Below are 16,655 nucleotides of genomic sequence, written 5' to 3'. Positions count from 1 at the left end.
GGAGAGACACAAATAAATGCGATATAGTGGCAATTGTAGATTAAGGTCTGTTCAAATAATAATGGACTTGAGGACTAAGAAGCAAGTAAATCTGCCCAGAGTAGGGGCAGAGGATGAGGAAGGAAGGCTCCACAGGGGTGTTGCAATAGAGAAGGTGGGAAAGGATGTTCCAGGCAGAAGGAACAAGGCATAAAATCCAAAGGTGTGTTCTAGCCCTGGGAAATAATTCTGTGGTTATGGAGCCTAGAAGTGGAGGCTACCTAGGAAGAAAGGGGAGGGACAAAGTTCTGGGAAGTGGGTGGAGGACTTGTTTGCCATGTGCTGTAAATGCTACTTTAAGGAATCTGAACTTTATCTTGTAAGTAAAAGGAAAATATCCTTAGATTGGGTTTTCATCGTTATCATTACCTAATCAATAAGTATTTCTCAAAAAGAATCTTAAAGTGCTAAGGCAGAGAGGAGCTGGAAGAGACTGCCAGGGAAATTAATTCTCATTCTATTGACACAGCTCAAGTAAGAAATGATAAAGGACTGAATAATGAAATACAAAAGGATGAGATGGAAGAAATAGTTTTGACAGTAATTTAGGAGCTACACAGACCAGTAAGAGTGATTGGATAGAAAGAAAGAGGAATACAAAATACCTGTACAAATTCAGCCTGGGAGAGTGTTGTGTGATTATAACATTAATAGGAATAGGAATTTCCAGGAGTGAACTGTTTCATATAGGTTTTAAATTGGATTGGGGGTTCTACTACACAGTCATTCTCCTGTACAAACACATCCATTGATTTTTGTGTTACAGAGTTCAAGAGTGATTCAACTAAAGACTACACAGAATTCTTTTTAAGGATGTTCAGCATCCACCAAAATATCGATTTCAAACTAAAATTTGGTAGTATTCAATTCATTCTTGTCAACAAAGCAGCATTTAAATCTGTAATTTTTTTTTAATTTTAGCTTCTAATTGATAAATAATCATTTCTGGAACTATAAATCAATTTTGGTTTTCATTCAATCTGAAATTATTCTTTCAGCCATGGATTATTCTATACACAAAATATCTCAATAGAAGGTTGGAAACTATTTCCATTTTCTAGTAGGAAACAACACAAACAATTTTAGTGATGATTTATATATTAAGCCATTATTTTTGGAATTAATCCTAAATTTGGCCTTTAACACTAAATATTATTGTTGATAATGCATTAAAATATATTGTATTTGTAGTCAGGGAGTAGGATTGTTTCAAAAACATTGTATGCCGGTGAAAATTAGAAATAATATTTTTCTTTTGTAAGGAGTTCATGCTTGCTTATCGTGTAAAACTTAGCAAAGATTCTAAAGAATAATTTTCTCAACAACCTTTTAAATTAGAGGGTTCTTTTATTTAGAGGGAGAAGAACTCCCTTTGAGAGGCAGGATGTGGAAACTAACATGACCCAGGCTGTTTACACAAAGCAGTCCACACCTCCCTGATTATGTCAGAGAATTTTGCCTTTACCTGAGACAGCTGCCTTCTATTAGCACTAGAAACAAATAGTAAAATCTATGGTCACTGATCCATGACCACCTTCCCATTTTGAATTTTTTTGTCCAAGAGGACCTGGAATCCAGAAACTGAGTTGGTGGAGAAGAGCTGCTGCTAGACATAATTTATCAGAGGAAGGAAATTACAGTGTCCACCTTAAAAACAAACCAAGCTATCAAAATGACTACGCATTATAAAATGAACACAATGTGGCAGTCAGTGCCACTTTATGATTTCTTTCCCTTTATATCATAAAGAAATAAAGATAAAAAGCAAATGGTCTTATCATGATAGGCAAGGCTGCCTCTCCCTCTGCAATTTCTGTGGTGCATTTATGGCAGCTCTGGAATTGTTTTGAAATAAATTTAGATGTTTTGGAGGGCAGATACATGTAATGGTTGTTTTACTATTCTGGGTTTAATGATAACAGGTTGCTATGTCTAAGCCTTGATATTTTGCAGATTTCTAAATGCATTTTATTGCATTTAGAAGAAATTTTGTAGTATTGAGAAAATGCAGTGCAAAAATGAGTAGAGATACAATGTCCATTTAACTCAGAACAAAACAACCTTATTTCCCCATAGTTGAAATGGAGGGTGGGGAAGTCAGGCAGTGGTTTCTGAAAGCCAAGAACTTAGTAGCACTGTGCCATTCTCTTGCCTGATCCAGTGCCATTCCTTTCACTTGATATCTGTTTACTTTAGAGGAGGCAGTTTTTGAGAAAGGATCATAAATACCCTGGCGCAGTGCCCCAGGAGATATGACAAGCAAAGGAACATACTTGCCTGGAGATAGCCTTTGCAATATTTAAATGTGTGAGTTAATAGCCTTTGTGATATTTAAATGTGTGGGTTAATTTTTTATCCAGTTTAATAACTTTTTATTCCTTCCTCTACTTCTTTGCTTTCTCTTTCTGCTCGGAAGCCGTGGGTGCAGAAATCTCTGCAGGCAAGTTGCTCCAGACATATTGCAGGACAAGCCTGTAACAAATAGTTAAATTCACGGCATCTGGATTCCTAATCCTTTTCCGAAATGGCAAGTGTGAGTGGCTGTATAAAATATTCTATGTTTGTCTTCAACTTCTTGTTCTGGGTAAGTGTTTTCCTTTTAATTATCAATTTTATGCAAGAAAGGGGATCTTGATATAAATATCATAAACAAGAACAGACTGTACACTAGAGAAATAAGAGAAGGGGGGAAATGTATTTTCCATGTACTTGTTTGGATTTGTTTGTTCTTTCTTACGTTATTTCAGTAATTGAAAATGAGCCAATGACTCAAAAAAGTGCACTTCAGAATGTGAGGATAAACATTTCATAAATGTTTTGATATTGCTGCAAAAACAATCACAGAGGAACACAAATGCCCCTTAATTAAAGGACAATTTTCCTTAGTTGTATATCAAGCAGGCCTCCCTAATTTAAGGACTCTGTGGTAAAAACATGGTCTGATTCCATCCGGAGCCCGGGTCCTGATTCCCACCCTTCACTTCTAGGTTTGAACAGGTGAATCGCAGGGTGTGGGACAGTAAAGATCATATTCAGAGCCTCAAAGACAAAAAAAAAAAAGGGGTCATGAAAAACTTGAGGGGGAAATGATGAAATTCCTAAATCATAAGAAAATCAAACTAAGACAGTGGATATATATATATATGTATTGGCATTTTGAAGTCAGTATTTTGATGTGTCATCATTCCACCTTTTAATTGACAGGATTTGTATTTTAGCAATTTGTTATGTTTCTCTTGAAAGTCCATTGACATAGACATAACCAACAAATTGATAAGTGACATCTATCAATGGATAATGGAAAAACAAGGTATGAAAAGAGCAGGCTGGGATGTTGGGAAATTGACCTTATCATTTTTAGCGTATATGGTACAATTAAAGATTGTTTAAATGTCAATCAGTGGAATAGCACAAAGTATTTAAATGAAAAAAGTATTTTGTATACTGGATTAAAAGCTACCTTATCCACTCCAAGGAAGAAAGAACTCTGGTTTTGTTTTTGTACCTGATCTTTAGTAAACAGACGTCTCATATCTATGTGCTGCTATATTTCTGTTCTATTAAAATAATGATGAACTTAATTAAACTTAACTACATGAATACAGCTTTATTGTATAGATTGATTTTCCATTCAATGATCAGTAGTGCTAATGAGTACAAATGGATATATTGGTGAATTTTAAATAAGTAAGTAAATATTTAAAAAAGTAAAAGAAGACAAAAAAATGGGCTGCTGTTTTTAGGTTAAAAAAATGGGCTGCTTTTGCAAATATTTAATGTAGCTCATGCTACATATATGCCAGTTTTTTAGTTAGTTCTGATACATTTCTTCTCTTGAGATACTTAAACTGATTAAACATTGGGAGTAGGTTATACAAAAAAAGAATGACCTGTATTCTTTGGTTTTGTTTTGTTTCTAGTGTTTTTTTTTTTTTTTTTTTTTTTGGAGGACTTTGAATATTCACAAAAGAAGATTGGATAGGTAATCAACTCCATTGGCCAGCCCAGGTGGCCACAGAAGAAAGATGGCCAATCTTTCTCCATTTATGCTGTATTCACTTCCCCCATCCCATGTTATTTTGAGGCACATCTCAGATATATAATTTTGTCTGTAAGCATTTTAGTATATATCTCTGAAACATAATAATTCTTGAAAAAATGTAACCACAACCGGGCGCGGTGGCTCACGCCTGTAATCCCAGCACTTTGGGAGACCGAGGTGGGTGGATCCCAAGGTCAGGAGTTTGAGACCAGCCTGGCCAGCATGGTGAAACCCCGCCTCTACTAAAAATATAAAAAATTAGCCGGGCATGGTTGCACACCCCTGTAGTCCCAGCTACTTGGGAGGCTGAGGCAGGAGAATTGCTTGAACCTGGCAGGGGGAGGTTGCAGTGAGCCGAGATCGCACCACTGCACTCCAGACTGGGCATTTCCATCTCAGAAAAAAAAAAAATGTAACCACAATATCATTATTACACTTTAAAAACTTAATAAGAATTTTTTAAATCAATTGTCAAATTGATTTGACAATTTTAATCAACTGTCAAATTTGAGCCCATTCAGGGCTGAAATTTCCGATTACCTCATAAATGTTCCTGTTAGAATCAGGATCTAAATAAGGTCCACACTTTGTGATTGGTTAATGTATGTTTCATGTCTATTTTAATCTGCTGATTCTCCCCCAGTCAACATCTCTTTTTCTCCCTAATGAAATTTTATGCGCTGGTGTGTGTTGTTTGTTTTATCACATTGCCCACAGTCTGGATTTTGCTATTTGCATACCTGTGGTGCAGCCTGATACAATTCAAGGTCCTTTTTTTTTTTGTGGCACAATGATCATAAGTGATTTTGTATTCTTTCATGAGGAGGCACTGGATATTTGATTGTGTCCCTCTTTTGTGACGTTCGTAGCCATTGATGGTCAAGTGCCAAAATCCATCATTAGTTCATTAAGAGGTTCAAAGTGATGATATTCTAGTTTCATCAACTTTTCTTTATTTATTAGCTGGAACACTTTCTATAAGGAGAAACTTCTCATTTACTGTTTCATTACCTGGGTATCCCATGTTTAATATTTTTTAAGTGGCATAAAATACTTCTTTCTTACTCTTTACTTACCAGATTGCAAGTGATGAGTTAAGTTACTAATATTATCCAACAGTGATAAGTTAGTATTTCTTTAAGTATCCTTATGAAACGATAGATCAGCTCCATTACAATGTTTACCCTTATTAATGTTCAATTTGTTCCATCTCTGGCCATCAGGAGCTTCTTCAAGGTGACTCAAGTTCTTTTGAAATGATCCTAATAACTTTGATAGCCTCTTTAGTATTTGGTTTGGCATGTTCCAGATCACTTGCTTATTCCCTGTCCAGACCTCAAATAAGCTATTTCTCCACCAAGTTCTGATATCTGTCTTTAAAGAGCTGTAGTCATTGTTTTCCTTATGTAATACAGAATATATATGGCACATTTCAACAAACCAAAATATTAATATGCTAATAAATGCAAGGCTCCTATTTTATTAAAGATGTTCCGAAGCACTCAAACCAGTAGCAATCTTCAAATTATGAAACAGTTAAAATATATCTTTGTTGTGTTAAAACATCCTGAGAAGTGCTAATAGCTATTATGAAGATATCAGAGGTGAGTGTTTCATTAAACAGCTAATCAGAAATTTGGAATAGATCTAAATTATCAAAATAACAGTCTAGGAAGGGGTAGGTTATAGATTACGGTTTATTTACCTACCTACCTTGATAGGGTTCAGGGTAGATTGTAGAAGTCTGTACCATGCTACACCCAGATATTATCATTGCTTTCCTGGGGAGCTCTGATTATTATTATTATTATTATTTTGAGGCAGAGTCTCGCTCTGTCGCCCAGGCTGGAATACAGCGGCATGATCTCGGGTCACTGCAGCCTCTGCTTCCAAGGTTCTAGCGATTCTCCTGCCTCAGCCTCCCGAGTAGCTGGGATTACAGGCACGCACCACCATGCCCGGCTAACTTTTTGTATTTTTAGTGGAGACAGGGTTTCGCCATGTTGGCCAGGCTGGTCTCAAACTCCTGACCTCAGGTGGTCCATCCACTTCCGCCTCCCAAAGTGCTGGGATTACAGGGATGAGCCACAGCGCCTGGCCAGAGCTCTGATTATTTTATGGTTACATTATCTGTTTGTTTCTTTGATAACAGAGACAAGTCTTTCTCTTGCTGTAGATTTCAGTTAGATCTTTCTAACTAATGCCCCTTGGTGATTCCTACCACCAGCATATGTGGTGGGATTTACAATCTCTACATAGAGATTTTGAAATGGAGTCTTTCAGTGAGAGCAACAGTTGTAAAAACCAGTGATAACTTCTTAGCCAAGAGGTGACATCAATATTTTAAATTCAAATATAGGCAGCAGGAGGAATCTCTGAGGTTAAGGAAGGTTCCTATATCTACTCTCCCTTCTATGCTCAGCTCTGAGCTCTCAGTTGGAATTTTACAATCCTTCAGAGGAAATTAGCAATTTGTCACATTCCTAATGTTTACTTAAGTAAAAATTTTAATGACCCCACTGATGTGGTTTTCTTATAGATGCCCAGGGCCTTATGTTTTCAAATGCATTCTTTCTTGTATAACTTGCAAAACTGAGCCTTTGGAAAGTAGAGCCAGATGTTAAAATATCTCTTAGATATGCATGTGGTCATTTAATCTAAACAGACCAGGTTCTTCTGGGGGACAACTTGAGATATGCCACATAATTATATGGTGATTTCCATTTGTTAGAATTACTAATTGAAGAAAAACATGTAAAAGTGAAAGTTATTCCTGATCACTCATGCTAGAGTTTGATGCAAGTTAGAGAACTGGAGGTGCTGCAGATAGTACATAAATTATAGGTATGAAATCTATTTCCCTGAGTCTTGTTTCAAAAATAGATGAAATGCCCCAATTTTTTAATGCTCCTCTCAGATAGTGCAAGCCTAGGAATATCGTAGATGCTTATGGTGCCTTAGGGGTCTGAGTAAGTATGAAACATGGGGCCTTTGGGTGGATGCAGTGGAATAATGACCAGAGACAGAGAGCTATGGAGAGGCCAATTCTTAATGAGGGAAAGAAGAATGAGGTACACCATCAATCCCAAATGAGCCATAGGGAGGAGCCAAATTGTAAAGCTGAATGTATTAGTAACTGAAGGAAGTCAGTGCATGAGGAGGTTTGAAGAGAGCAGAAAGAAATTGGAACTTGGAGGCCGGGCGCGGTGGCTCACACTTGTAATCCCAGCACTTTGGGAGGCCGAGGCGGGCGGATCACGAGGTCAGGAGATCGAGACCACAGTGAAACCCCGTCTCTACTAAAAATACAAAAAATTAGCCGGGCGTGGTGGCGGGTGCCTGTAGTCCCAGCTACTCGGAGAGGCTGAGGCAGGAGAATGGCGTGAACCCGGGAGGCGGAGCTTGCAGTGAGCCGAGATTGCGCCACTGCACTCCAGCCTGGGCGACAGAGCGAGACTCCGTCTCAAAAAAAAAAAAAAAAAAAAGAAATTGGAACTTGGAGAGAGTCCGGGATCCAGCATTTCGATATTCATCATTGTATTTTATTGAGATTGGATGTGCTGAGAGCAATTAAAAGATTGGAGGCAAAGCAGACACAACCCTGAGATGGTGGTACACTAAAAGGAATAGGACACAATTATATCTTATTGTGTCTGTTGATGGAATCTTTCAAAATGAAGACCTGACAATGGCTGAAGTGTATGAATTTTGTAAATACAGTGGTTGCCTGACCCTATGTAATTAGCATGTAGCTAAAACAGCAACAAAAGGCATTAGAGTCCACTGGTTGATAGAGCAGACTAAACATCAACTCCTTCATCAGTAGCCGTGCTTCTTTGGGGAAATTGGTTAACCTCTCTGTGCTTTATTTGTCCTCATCTGTAAAAATGGGGATAGTAGTAGTATCTACCTAATGGGTTTGTGGTGATGATTAAATAAGTTAATACATATAAAGAAGTAGGAATTAACTAGATAAATGTTTAAGAAAAAGACATTTCAACCAGTATTTTATAGGTGTTTTTATGAAGCAGAAATATGTAACTATTTGGCATAGTGATGAATAAATTTAAGTGTTGAGTTTTAAAATGAAGAGGAAATAAGATAGCAAGAATATGATAAGGCAGAAACTCTTCTATCATGAATTCAGGGAATGGGGAAAAAGTGGATTTTGTAAACAGACTGACTGAGATTTCAATCCTGAATCTACCCTTTCTTGTTCTGGAACATGTCCCTTGGCTTTTCCGTGCTCCAGTCTTTGCATTTGTAAAATAAAAATGATCATTTTACCTGGCAGGATTCATTTGAAACATTAACTAAACTATTTTATGGAAACCTGTAACCAAGGACTGACCATCAATAATAGCACAATTAACATGTTTTTCCTGATTCCAAACATCGTAATTGCTTTTTCATTTACAACTATTAGTATATACGTGACAGTATTTTATACATAATGGCTTTCAAAAGGTAAATATAATTTTAGCCCTACTCTGATCTTCTTCTCATCTCACAAGGTGAGGCATATGCGGGAGTAGAGGGATATGTCAGCCCCGAGGCTGGCTTCCACTTTGAATATCTAGGACCCAAATTTCCCTGCTCAAATGCCCTGAGAATTCTAAATCAAACCTTTTCCTCCAGGTGATTAAGTGGGCACATTTGTCAAGGTAGGAAGATAGGATACATGTTGTCTGTGCATATTACCTTGAGTTATAACTTCCTGATATAATGCCCTGTGGCTCGTGGGCTGTCATTTGTATTTTTCCCAGGCTTTTCAAATGGATGTACAGGTCTACAGCTGTAACTTATATGAAAGTTATACTTTTGAAACAATATGTTAAGAATATTACTGAATTTGTGTCATTTTTTGATTCAGAAACATCAGGATACAGATTAAATGCTGAACATTCATCTCTCTCTAGATGTTTTGAAGTTAAATGAATGTAGGCTTTTAGTGGTTACTGAGGCCCTGTTTGTGTGAGGAAAACAATGTGGTTGATTTATTTTCCCTAAATTTAGAGTTATTTAAAAATTAGAATTTGCAGCAGTTATATTGAGTGCTTGTTAGAAGATGCACATGAGACCAGGCGCGGTGGCTCATGCCTGTAATCCCAGCACTTTGGGAGGCCAAGGTGGGTGGATCACGAGGTCAGGAGATCGAGACCATCCCGGCTAACACAGTGAAACCCCATGTCTACTAAAAATACAAAAAATTAGCTGGGCATGGTGGCTGACACCTGTAGTCCTATCTACTCAGGAGGCTGAGGCAGGAGAATGGCATGAACCCGGGAGGCGGAGCTTGCAGTGAGCCGAGATCGCACCACTGCACTCCAGCCTGGGTGACAGAGTGAGACTCCGTCTCAAAAAAAAAAAAAAAGAAGATGCACATGAATGCAACCATGGAGACACATTGAGTGTACACTTAACACTTGTATTAGTCTGTTTTCACACTGCTAATAAAGACATACCTGAGACTGGTAATTTATAAATAAAAAGAGGTTTAATAGACTCACAGTTCTATGTGGCTGGGGAGGCCTCACAATCATGGTGGAAGATAAAAGTCCCATCTTACGTGGTGGCAGGCAAGAGAGAATGGGAGCCAAGTGAAAGGGGTTTCTCCTTATAAAACCATCAGGTCTTGTGAGAATTATTCACTACCACAAGAACAGTATGGGGGAACCACCCACATGATTCAGTTATCTCCCACTGGGTCCCTCCCACAACACATGGGAATTATGGGAGATACAGTTCAAGATGAAATGTGGGTGAGGACACAGCTAAACCATATCAACACTCAATACAATAAACACCATTCATATGGTATTGGGGGAACCCACCCCCAATATTTCAACATAGGTTCTTTCTATTTTCCATAAGTGTCGGCCAGCTGAGAAATAAAGAGAAAGAGTACAAAGAGAGGAATTTTACAGCTGGGCTGCCGGGGATGACATTACATATCAGTAGGACTGTGATGCCCACCTGAGCCTTAAAGCCAGCAAGTTTTATTAAGGATTTCAAAAGGGGAAGGGGTGCAAGAACAGGGAGTAGGTCACAAGATCACATGCTTCAAAGGGCAAAAAGGAGAACAAAGATCACTTGCTTCTGAGGAAACAGGACAAGGACAAAATCAGAAACTCCTGATAAGGATCCAACAAAGATCACATGGCAAAGGGCAAAAGCAAAGATCATAAGGCAAAGGGCAAAAGCAGAATTACTGATAAGAGTCTATGTTCAGCGGTGCATGTGTTGTCTTGATAAACATCTTAAACAACAGAAAACAGGGTTTGAAAGTAGAGAACCGGTCTGACCCCAAATTTACCAGGGTGGAGTTTCCCAATCCTAGTAAGCCTGAGGGTACTGCAGGAGACCAGGGCGTATTTCAGTCCTTATCTCAACCGCATAAGACAGACACTCCTGGAGCAGCCATTTATAGACCTCCCCGCAGGAATGCAATTCTTTCCCCAGAGTATTAATATCAATATTCCTTTCTAGGAAAAGAATTTAGCGATATCTTCCCTACTTGCACGTCCATTTATAGGCTCTCTGCAAGAAGAAAAATATGGCTCTTTTTGCTCGACCCCACAGGCAGTCAGACCTTATGGTTTGTCTTCCCTTGTTCCCTAAAATCGCTGTTATTTTGTTCTTTTTCAAGGTGCACTGATTTCATATTGTTCAAACGCACATGTTTTACAATCAATTTGTACAGTTAACACAATTATCACAGGGTCCTGATTTGATGTACATCCTCAGCTTACCAAGATAACAGGATTAAGAGATTAAAGTAAGACTGGAGTAAGAAATTATAAGAGTATTATTTGGGAAGTGAGAAATGTCCGTGAAATCTTCACAATTTATGTTCCTCTGCTGCGGCTCCAGCCAGTCCCTCTGTTTGGGGTCCCTGAGTTCCCGCAACAATATGGGGCTGAAGATTTTTTAAAAACCATGATTGCAGAATCTGCTAAAAGTTGAAGATTTTAATTTAATCTATTGGTTTACAGCATCAGAAAATCCAGTATTGCATGAGGCTTAGTAGATCAGAACTACATGAGGCCATGCTTGTAAAGGGAATGTACATTCTACTCTTTTTTTTTTTTTTTTTTTTTGAGATGGAGTTTTGCTCTTGTTGCCCGGGCTGGAGTGCAATGGCACGATCTCAGCTCACTGCAACCTCCACCTCCCGGGTTCAAGCAATTCTCCTGCCTCAGCCTCCTGAGTAGCTGGGATTACAGGCATGTGCCACCACACTCGGCTAATTTTTTTGGTATTTTTAGTAGAGACAAGGTTTCACCATGTTGGCCAGACTGGTCTTGAACTCCTGACCTTAGGTGATCCACCTGCCTCAGCACATTCTACTCTGAATGAACTCTAAATCAGAATTGGTCTCATCTTGTTCAAGGAAATTTAGCATAAGACCTAATAAAAAATACTGTTGAACAAGTGAAAGATATTGCCACCCTGAAGACTTAGAGGACAAGCACACATCCCTAAAATAAATATTCTAGAATCCTGAAAAAATGTATGTAGAAATTGGTATCCACAATGTGATGCTAGAAAGTAACCTCTCATGAAACAGTGAATGGAGGCCATAAGAGAAGATAAAGTTTATTGGAAAACAATGGGATGAGATAAAAAGGGAAATGGATAAAATACGTAAGGACTGCAAGTAAACTACAAACATAATAGCAGAATTAAACTTCACTCTAGAGATCACATTAAATGAAGACAGTGACATAGAATCCCAAACTGATAAGCTCTCCCACAAGAAAATCAAATAAGAAATCAGAGTGTTGTGAAAGAAGATAATAGATACAGACAACAGAGAATGGAAACCCAAAATAAGCTGTACTCTTGAAAAAGAGGACAAAATAAATGGAACACAAATAATAATCAAATTAATATATGGAAATTTTGTGGAGCTGAAAACATACCTGTATGCAGATGGCAAGTGCCTGTTCTACCCCAATGAAAGAAGACATCTATGCCAAAATAAATGTTAAGAAAACTACTAATTTAGTTAAAAGATAAACATCTTACAAATGTCTAGATACAACTGACAAAAAAGAAAACAAGCAAATAATGCATGAACAAAAATAAGGCTGGTGATATTCTTTTCCTGTTGTAACCCTGAAAGTCAGAAGGCAATGGAACAATGTCTGCTGAGTATTCAGAGCCTTTCACAAATGAATAAGAGAGAAAGAGATCTTCAGGTATTCACACTGTAAAATTTACTGAAACATATCCAAAATGATTAAGATATAAGTAAAAATGGATAGTTGAAGCATGGGAAAATCATGATTAAATGGCTAACCATTTTAGGTCTGGAAATAAAGAAGTCACATGTCTAAATAGTTGTATTTTTTATTATCTCAAATGTAGATTGGGAAGATATTTGGAAAGAGATGTAATAGAAAATAGCAATTTAGTAACATTTACTCTGCGCTAAAGCCCAAGACTGATTACACTAAATAGCATTTATTGGATTACATGGAGGGAACACTGTTAGAGATACAGAATAGTAAATGCAAACTCCATTAATTCAGCTTAACACAACTTAACCCGCCTCTCAGTTTTTGATAACTCAGGAAGGAAAAGAAAAAACATGGATACAGAGGATCTAAATGATTTAATGAATAAAGTATATTTAATAAATTTCTAATAAAGTTTGTACCCTCTTGAGACTTTGTTGTCTTTTCTAGTATCTCTGAATCTTTAGAAATTGATGAAGGAAATGCAAAAAAAAAACTCACAAGTAACAATCCTACAGTCTGCATTCTCATACCACAATACAATTGAACTAAGACTTTTAAATAAATGTTTAGTAAAAGAAGAAACTTGAAAACAAACAATAACAGTAGCAGCAGCAGTACAGTCCTAGTATGTTAGGGCTTTCAGAATCCTTGTTCCCTGTAATCGTGGAGTCACCTCTAGTGTTCTGTGGTTATCATAAAAACAAATCTTGTAGTTATCCACTTGCATATTTTCTTATTTTTTATCCTCTCAGGAGCAGCATGAGAAGAGTTTCTTAAGCTTACCTAAAAGGTGTCCATTTTGGGACCAATAATGATGTAGTTTAAAATCCACTCCTCCTCCTAACAGCCTTTTCAGCATTCTCCAAACATACTTCAATAAACACCCAAATAAAAGGGTACAATTTGGAGGGAGGAAGTAGGGATGATTGGAGACACATTAACAAATAAGAGGACAAATCAACATTCTACCATTTATCTTTCTTCTGGATGGTATCTTCCCTCCCCCTACCCTTTTTTTTCCTGATATTTTATGGTCTCCGGCATCTGCCTGTTCTTAGTCGTCTGCTTGGGCTGTCATAACAAGATACTGTAGACTGGGTGGCTTAAACAACAGAAATTAATTTTCTTATAGTTCTGGAGGCTAGGAAGGCTAAGATTAAGGTGCCAGCCAATTGAGTTTCTGGTGAGGACCGTCTTTCTGTGGCCATCTTCTCATGTTCTCACATGTCCTTTCCCTGGGTGTGAGTGAAGAGAGAAAGATTTATCTCCTATAAGGTCACCAGTTCTATCAGATTAGAACCCCATCTTCATGACCTCATTTAATCTTAATTATCTTCTAAAACCCTATCATCAAAAACAGATACATTGGAGGTTAGGGCTTCAACATAAGAATTTTGTGGAGACACAATTCAGTCCATTGTAAGCAAATATCAAAATTGCCTAATTTCTTAGGATGCTGGTTCAGACCAATTGCATCCAAATTCCATAAAATGATGGCTGTTCCATGAAAGCTGAATGAAAACCAGAACAATTCTCTTCAAAGAGAGACCAGAAGCAGGGGAAAGGTAGGCCTAGTCAGTTCCATAGGATCCTGGAACCACCATACTAACCCATTTTACTTTTACAATGTTATCAACAGAAAGTAGAGAGCAGGCATTTATTTATTAATTTATACTTTTAATTGTTTAAAATAGTATAAAAACATTAGGGGAAAAGCCCTAAAAGCTAAACTTGGTAAAGGGCTCAAAGAACCATTATGATGGTCAATCTTTTAATAATGGGATAAAATAGTTTAGTATTATTCATGACTCTAGGATGGTCATTCTTGATAGAAAATAAATTTACTTTTAAAGTCATTCAACAAAGTTATGAATAATTTCATGATATTAGACTGATATTTACATGGGAATTTCTCCACTCGGATGAGAATGATATACTCTAAACATTTGTTTCATTTTTAAAATGAAGTTTGAAGAAAAGGTAGAGTTAGGCATGGAAATGATACTTTGGCCAGCTTCAAAGTTCCTGAAAAAGATTATCTGATTCCGAAGATTAGTTGGACAAAATATTTTTGACTTCTGAAACAATTGGGTACTCTTTCTTTTAAATGTTAATGTTACAGAAAACTTTCAGTGGCTGAGAAGACTAAAAGTTGCTATCTGAGGGGCAGATATGATTGATTTAATAAGATTTATGAATGATTTGATGTCTAAATACCTTGAAAAAGTAAATAGTAATACACGAACAAAAAAAAGTTTTAAAAAATATCACACTGAGTTCTTACTAAGCTCTTACTAAGAATTCTTAAAGTTTTTTTCATTGATAGTTTAAAAAATATCAGGAAAGAGTGCTACTCATAATAGCTACAAGGTTCATTAGTTACAGCTAAAGGCCAGAATGACTATTAAGCCAATCATTATGAATCTGCTTGTGAAAAGAGAAGAAAACGAAAGAAGATAATCAGTGAACAAACTAAACAACCAACAAAAAATTCAGTTGGAATGAAATTGCTGAAAATCCCACAGGGTCTCATTATCATTTGACGTAAATTATCACTCACAAACTGCTTAACAAAGAACTGCTAAAATGAGCATTTCTCTTCGTTTGCAAATGAAATTAGAATTTTGTGAAAGGATGCTATAAATCTCAGGGTTAGAGAAGTAAGGAAAGTTTTCAAACACGAAAGCTGTGTTTTTTAATCATTTGTATTTTATGGTGTGTGTGTCTATGTGTGTGTATGAGATAATTGCATAGGTTATTTGGTGATTAAAGAGCTTTGGTTTTTAATTGCATTAGTTATTTTGTAGGAGTTGAAGTATGTTGTAAGGGCAGGTTGGTTAGGAATTGCTCCGGGTTTTCATGATGTGATAATTAGCGCCCAGGATTCCAGTTTCTCCATTCAAAATGAGAAGTTTAGACCTAGATGATTTTCAAGGTCTTTTAGGGAGCACAGAGTCTATGGTTACTCAACTACTCGTTGTGCTTCCTATTCCTTTACAGAGCCCTTGACTCTATTTCCCCTGCAAACTCAGTGAGAAGCCATTAAAAGTGCTGTCTGGGGGTTTTAGGCATGTCTCAACCATGCACGAAAGCAATGATGCTCCGGACATTTGTCTGTCGGAGCACAGCAAGGTCAGAATTGTCTACTAAGTCCTCCAAGGCCTGCTGTGTCTGGTATGTTACCAGGCCGGCTCTTAACATCTCTATCTAATAATAGATCTTTGACTTTTGTTTTTGAAGCCACAATGCGTAACTTTTTTTTTAAACCCTGAATGACAAGAGTTTTCCTTACACTAAAGTAAAATGTGTTTTACATTTTATTGTGTTGGCATTGGTCCAAATTAAATAATCTGGTAAAGTCATTAAAGGAATTTAAGACTTTAAGTTCTGTCTTTCATTGTTCCTTCTCTGTGAGTAAACTTTACCACCTAAAAGAGCTTGTTTTTAAGAGAGTTTATTTGGGTTCAAAAAGTGTTGATTATTATATAGCCTTGTTATTTAACTGCACATCTTGTCATATATTTTACTTTTCCCCATCTATCCCAACATCTCCCTTCCTCTCGAATCTTAAATGAATGGTGACTATTCAGTCATTCCCTTTTTTCCTGGTCCAACATAGCTTCTCACAAACAAGCCCGGAGGCATGATAAGGATATTTTATCTTTAAACTGTTGTGACTTTTCTTTTGTATGCTAAAATCTAGCAGAAACACAGGGCTAGAGTTACATGGAAAAATAATCTTTCCAGGCCTAATGGAAATAACTTCTCGTCCATAGACCTATGAGTGAGTTGTGGATGAGAAATAGAATTATTCTCATCAAACTTACAAATTGCAATGTAACATTTCAGCAATGATCTGTATATGAATATGCCTCATTTATGTCTTCCAGGTTGTGATAGTATAGTCAATGATGAGCTACTGTCACCGGATAGATGGGAGGGTGTGGAATTAGAGTTTCATGTGATCCTAATTGTATTCTTTTTGTTTGTTTGTTTGTTTCTGCAGCTATGTGGTATCTTGATCCTAGCATTAGCAATATGGGTACGAGTAAGCAATGACTTTCAAGAGGTAAGTGTGCAAAAACAAGTCACCCTTTCCCCAATGTAGTTTATTTCATTTATAATAAGGAAAGTTATAACAATAGTCATAAACATGTCTAAAGCATTTTTCTTAACTGCTTCATGTAATCACTTGTGCTGTTATGTGATTTTATAATTCAATTCAATCAATCAAAACTACTATGTGGTTGGCACTGTGCTAGGTGTGGAAAAATCTTTCTAGAGAATGGAGGAGGTATTATTCAAAAATTCAAAAAAATTCACTGAGA

The 16,655-nt window shown here is 37.1% G+C and overlaps 1 protein-coding gene across 1 annotated transcript in view; it reads left to right on the top strand.

The window, feature by feature from the left end:
- The window catches only part of TSPAN8 (tetraspanin 8), a 274,155-nt gene that overhangs the window by 236,051 nt on the left and 21,449 nt on the right, over nt 1–16,655 (top strand). The window contains exons 3-4 of the mRNA XM_055237898.1: nt 2,456–2,623; nt 16,334–16,396. Coding sequence (XP_055093873.1) covers nt 2,564–2,623; nt 16,334–16,396 — 123 coding nt within the window. The 5' untranslated portion in view covers nt 2,456–2,563. The remainder of the gene's footprint in view (nt 1–2,455; nt 2,624–16,333; nt 16,397–16,655) is intronic.

The sequence above is a fragment of the Symphalangus syndactylus genome, chromosome 13 (genome assembly GCF_028878055.3).
Source record: "Symphalangus syndactylus isolate Jambi chromosome 13, NHGRI_mSymSyn1-v2.1_pri, whole genome shotgun sequence".
In the NCBI taxonomy this organism is placed as follows: Eukaryota; Metazoa; Chordata; class Mammalia; order Primates; family Hylobatidae; genus Symphalangus; species Symphalangus syndactylus.
This window is presented reverse-complemented; position numbering and strand designations above follow the sequence as displayed.